Raw genomic sequence first — 6,000 nt, 5'->3', positions numbered from 1 at the left:
GGATTGTGATGATTCAACACAAAATGAAGCACACCACGAAAAAAATGATGACTTTACTCTACAAAAAGTTGGATGGAGTGCCCTGCTTTTGAGGGGGGCACGATTGGTATCATTGGAACTCCAGAACGCCCACAGGGAAGAAGGAAAAAATATGCAGAGAAGAGAAGAAATTCAGGGGTCCTGTATGGTGGCCTGGATGACAAAAGACTGTAAACAGGGGGTGGGGTGAAGGGAAAGTGATGTTGTGATTAAGGATGGATTAACAGGTTTATAACTGGTCTGCTGATTTTGGAATTTGCTGGATTGGGGGGGGAAGCCGGCAATCGGGGATGTAAGGTTAAATTGAGAATAGTTATAGTTTTAAAAGTGAATGGATTTTGGAAAATGTGAAAATATGGAGGCTTATAGAGGGAGAAAAAACAAAAAATTAGGCACGGGAAGAGAAAATGGGAGTTTGATTTCTCAGTGATTTGAATATTAGATGAAAATGTTAACAATTGATTTATAAGTTGTATAAGATGCAAAGGTGTATTTTTATAAAGTAAGAAACTGTTGCAGATGATAAAAAAGGGATGAAAACCGGGGAAGGGGGGGGGAGGGGAAGCCCACAAAATATGGTTTTACAACTATGAATGCAAGAAATTTTTTTTGTTTTGTATTGTTTTTTCTTTTTTCGCCCTTTCTTTTTTTTCCCCCTTTTTTCCTATTTCTATTTTTCTCTTTTTTTTTTTTTTTTTTTGGTATGACAATAGATGGTTGGATGGATGTCCTCCTGCGTACTGCCCTGGTTTGCTGGAGCTCCCTGGTGGCAGGGGGGGGCTTTGGGGCCAGGGGAGGGGGGGGAGGACAGAAACCCAAGCATAAAATGGACCATCTCTGACTGTTCACATACATGGGATACTTCTGTGGCAGGGGAGGACCCATGTGGGTGGGTAGGAAGGAGGTGGAAAAGGGGTTTAAGTATGTACCTTTTTTTTTTGCTTTTTTGTATTTTGTAAAATTAATAAAAAGTATGTTCAAAAAAAAAATAGAGCCGGCCCTATCTACAATTCCTCCAAGTATACCCTAACATAAAAGCATATTTTAAAAATACCGTCATTCACATTAATGGAGCACGCTGCAGAGTAAATGAAGACAGAATACAACAAAAAGAAAGCAAAGAAAAAGAGAGTGGAGACCTCAGCTATGTGCCATTGTACCAGGAGGTGGTCTATGCATATGTATATCTCACAGAAGAAGACGGTGTCATTCTGAGGAAGGAGACTGGACTGTGCTAGGCTACTTCAGACTACAAGTGGAGGACCAACCAGCATATTTAACCGCTTTCAACCAAAACCTTCCTGCAAATACAAACTGCATAGCAAGCAGAGTTTGCTATGGTCTGCTAGTCATCTTCCTATTCTGCTTCATTTGTAGCATCAGCTACTGGCATCCTCAGGCAGCTGCTAGAGACCCACTGCTGACAGGGGCTCCCTTTTCCTGGTGCTCTAACAAGACAGCCCACCAAATGGCTTTGAGTCACTGTTTAAATTTCCTGCAGTGCTTCCAAACAGTCTCTGACACGGTGCTGCAATGGGGTATTGCGGGAAACTCTTAAGGGTGGTTTCTACACTATGGGATTCCTCCAAGGTACCACAACTCATTCAACCACCATCACTGCTACTGCCCATCACCAGGTAAGTCTGCCAACATATATGCTGAGGCACAAACACAGGCAGGCCCCACCAAAAAGCACAATGCTGAGGCCATCCTGAGACATGATACTGATTCTTCTGTTGACCCATCCTGATCAAACGTAATTCACATAACCTCCCACCTCTTCTGGCACTATGCTCTCCAAGGGAGTTTATTTCACACATTCAGCTGCATGCACCAAGAAATCTACTGCTTCCATGTGCATGTGTGAACCGGCAGTGCTAAGTAAATGTGTTTAGTATTAAAGGGTTAGATTTCCAAAGAAGGGTTTTGAAAGAATATCAGTATGTCTTGTGCATCTGTTTAAAAGCAGCCATTCCTTGCTGGAAAGAATGTTTGCATTAAGGATAGCCATTGAAACAGTCACCTCCAGATATTTCTGGACACTGGATCCTCATCAGTCCCAGCCAGTATGGCCAGTGGTCAGGGATGATGGGATCTGTAGTTCAACAACACGTGAAAAACACCTATTTTTCACGGATAATTCATCATAAATTACATGTATTATTGTCAACACTGAACTTCATTTTAAAAAAATAGGAATCCCATTTTTTTCCATAGGCTTAAGTCATCCAAGGCAATGCTGCTGATCAAATGCTCTGTACGGAATTCAGTAAACTGGCCTTAATAAGTGAATAATAGGGATTGTGCCTGCATTTCATACCCCTGCCCTTGGTCTCCACACATTTGGTGCAATAAAGAGTGGAGAACCCACAGCTCTCAAGATATTGTTGGGCTCCAACTCCCATCAGCCCGAGCCAGCGTGACCAATGGCCAGGGATGATGGGAGTTGTAGCCCGACAACATTTAGAGGGGAACGGGTTCCTCACCCCAGGTCTATATGGCATATATGCATGTAGAGAATTACATGAATATGCCCAGCAGAGGTACTCTTTAGAATGTAATGTTTATGGGGAGGGGTTACACATTATTGGTCATATCTGTGCAAATACACACCATCTGGACATTAGGATGGCAAGATGCATTGCTATTGCCACACCATGCTTTGAGTTTACCCGCTCTGCCAAAGGCAACAGGTAAGCAACGTGAGTATGGCATCCCACCAAGTCCTGTTATTACACATTCCCCAACTCTTTTCTTTAGGCTGTATGGGGTTTCCGTTCAAAGCTCCCTTCCGAATGAATGGATACTCTACAACAGTGTGGAGAGTGTGGTGAAGTGCTTTTAACAGTCTTCATGTAAACAAGTATATTGTAATGGTTTCTAAACTTTTGAACTAAAAAAGATGGTGTTTTTTTTTCTGGCTGCGAGGCTCACCTTTACTTATGGTTCTATACTGTCTTGCAGCGCTTACTACCAGATCTGTCCAAGACAAGGGCATGGTGGCCTATCTGAGGAAGCAAATCTGGGGATGCCAATTAAGGGCACGAAGCCTGAAATCCTATATGCACGTACCTGGGAGTAAGGTCCATTTACATCAATGGATCTTACTTCTGAGTAGATAGATATAGGCTGTAACTGGTCAGTTATTTAGTTTATTATTATATCTGTACCACCATTTAGATATTCTGCGTCAGGTACCAAAATGTCTTGGACCATCTCTGCTCACTGCTAGCAGTCTATGCCAGTACTGGGAAAAGGCTTCTGTAGGCCTTTGGGAGAATGCTAACAAGGTTCATCTGGGAGGCCCCGATTTCTCCCTCTCTTTCTATAGTGAATCACTATAAATCCTGAGTACTTCCAGTGGTCTCTTTGTTTCTTTTATTCCAGTAAACATTACTTGAGTCATATATACGAATGATTTGCTTAACTCCGTCAGACACTGTACATGTAGAAAACAACGGTTTTCGGTCCAGAAATTCCCCCCCCCCTCGTCCTTTGTTTTGAGGCAGCAATAGACAGTATCGGAATCTTGTGGTTCACAGGTCTGTGGCACTAAATTCACAGTGGATAAACGCCGACAACTGGAATAGCTACCATCTTCTCAGATTGAGGGCACACATCTTGTGGACTACCCCATGACGGTGCAAAAGCGATCGGAAGCTGCTTTAGGTAGCAGCATCACTGAATGGGCCATTTTGTGTGGCCCCCTTCCATACCATGTGCATGAGCACGCACTCCCCCCATACACATGTGCGTTGCCTATGCCCGTTCTTCCTCTGAAAAACAGGCACGTTATTATAAAAATAGCACAGCATTTCAACGGCATGTACAGTTTGCGCCTCAAGAGGCAAAAGGGAACGTAACATTTTCCTGGATATAGACGCTATACATTTTAAGGCACACCAAAAGGGTTTAAGCTTACCATTTCCATGCTACTTGAAACCTTTGCTATGCTCACAAAAGACAGTAGCAACGATTGACTGGAAATGCTGAACATTTAAATGTTCATTCCCTAGGAGTGGCCAATGCTTTTCTTTACTTTTCTTATTTTTTTTGTTTTGTTTTTTGTATGCTCTTAAGGTTTAAAATTTCAATTTGGAAAAAAGAGAGAGAAATAAATAATGAAATGAAAAGAAATATATGAGGATGGGCATTTCAGAGTATTTTAAAACAAATATTTCATGTTACATTTTATATATATAGATATGGCTACATGCAGTACATCTACATATATAAAATAGTAAGAGAGCTCTTTGACCCATACTCAATTTTAGTACAGTATACTCATTAATATAACTGGGGTTTCAATTATGCCAGTGAATACATCACTTCTTCTTTCTAATGCAGAACCCAATCAGCAAACAAACAAACATTAAAAAAATCCAAGAAAGTAAAGTAAAATAAAATAAAAATAAGACTGTCTTAACATGCAATGCAATAGGCATCCTGTGGCACGAGTTTTCTTATCCAATCTATTTACAATACAGCTGAGTACATTATTTACACAGGTTACAGTGTTTTGTCACAATGAATTTTTCATGGTCCCCCCACTAGCTCGCTCCACCCCCAAGTGTTCCCAGTGCTACATCCTGTCAGACGTGCGTTTCAATGAAGGAATGAGTGTGTGTCAGCAGAGGGGTTGGAGTTGCAAGTTCAGAGGCTCCGTTTTGGGTTTTCAGAACAGCGCTGTACTCACAAATGTCCAGGAAAAATTCATAGTTCTTCATTTTCCATTCTTTGAATTTCTTGGATGTCAAGTTGGGATCATGGAGCAGGTTATTGATCAGTGCAAGATCTCCTTCCTTTGCCTGCCAGAGGTTGGAAAGACAACATTCTGTTTAAGTGCAGAGTCATATGCTTGTCATGGTTTCAGGTAGGGTTGGGTGAATTTGTCGATTTCGGTTTCTCTTAATTTCTAATTTTCCAATCTTACATTCAATTTTCCACATTTCCTCATCAGAATGAATATTTCACTCCTCACCTCGCCCCTGCCCCCCAGGTCCTCATGGAAATTCATCAGCATTTTAGTTTGAATTTATTATGCAATTTTGCCAAATATGCACTTTTAAAAAAATAAAACTGTTTCCCCTAACATAAGCCATTTTTGTATCTTACTTTCAGTATTCTATGCTTTTATATGCCCACATTACATTACATTACATTACATTACATTACATTACATTACATTACATTACATTACATTACATTACATTACATTACATTACATATGTGCATTTGTGTGCACATTTCTTAGCTTGAGAACTACACTGCAAGATTCAGAGAAGTGTGAATTTTGAAGGATGGACATGTTTCACATTCAGTATTTTGGAAATTATGTAGGGTTGCAAACTGAACCCCATTTCATGACATAGTTGAATGGACTTTGGTTGCAGATGAGACTACTGTAATGTAAAGGTAAAGGGACACCTGACCATTTGGTCCAGTTGTGACCGACTCTGGGGTTCATCTTGTGTTATTGGCCGAGGGAGCTGGCGTACAGCTTCCAGGTCATGTGGCCAGCATGACAAAGCCGCTTCTGGTGAACCAGAGCAGCACATGGAAATGCAGTTTACCTTCCCGCTGTAGCGGTACCTATTTATCTACTTGCACTTTGATGTGCTTTCAAACTGCTAGGTTGGCAGGAGCTGGGACTGAGCAACGGGAGCTCACCCCGTCGCGGGGATTCAAACTGCTGACGTTCTGATCGGCAAGTCCTAGGCTCTGTGGTTTAACCCACAGTGCCACCCGCGTCCCACTCTGGCTTAAAAATGCATCTGAAATATGTACCAATTTTATTGGCTGCCAATTTGTTTCTGGGACCAGTTCAAACTGACAATTACTGTTTGGGACTTCGATATCTGAAAAAGGCTCTTCTGATATGACCTGATTATCTTTACAGACCAACATAAGTGGGTGACAGGAAAACACCACATACATTAATTGTGGCTGCCATTAAAATGC

The 6,000-nt window shown here is 41.4% G+C and overlaps 1 protein-coding gene across 2 annotated transcripts in view; it reads right to left on the bottom strand.

The window, feature by feature from the left end:
* Positions 1-1,024: 1,024 nt before the first annotated feature.
* The window catches only part of LOC118084387 (connector enhancer of kinase suppressor of ras 2-like), a 315,789-nt gene continuing 310,813 nt past the window's right edge, over positions 1,025-6,000 (bottom strand). For both annotated transcript variants that reach the window (XM_035113863.2, XM_060270182.1), the window contains one exon: positions 1,025-4,847. In XM_035113863.2, coding sequence (XP_034969754.1) covers positions 4,632-4,847 — 216 coding nt within the window. In that variant the 3' untranslated portion in view covers positions 1,025-4,631. The remainder of the gene's footprint in view (positions 4,848-6,000) is intronic.

Source organism: Zootoca vivipara, chromosome Z, assembly GCF_963506605.1.
Source record: "Zootoca vivipara chromosome Z, rZooViv1.1, whole genome shotgun sequence".
NCBI classification, from domain to species: domain Eukaryota; kingdom Metazoa; phylum Chordata; class Lepidosauria; order Squamata; family Lacertidae; genus Zootoca; species Zootoca vivipara.
Note: the sequence above shows the minus strand (reverse complement) of the source record. Positions and strands in the feature narration are given on the sequence as shown.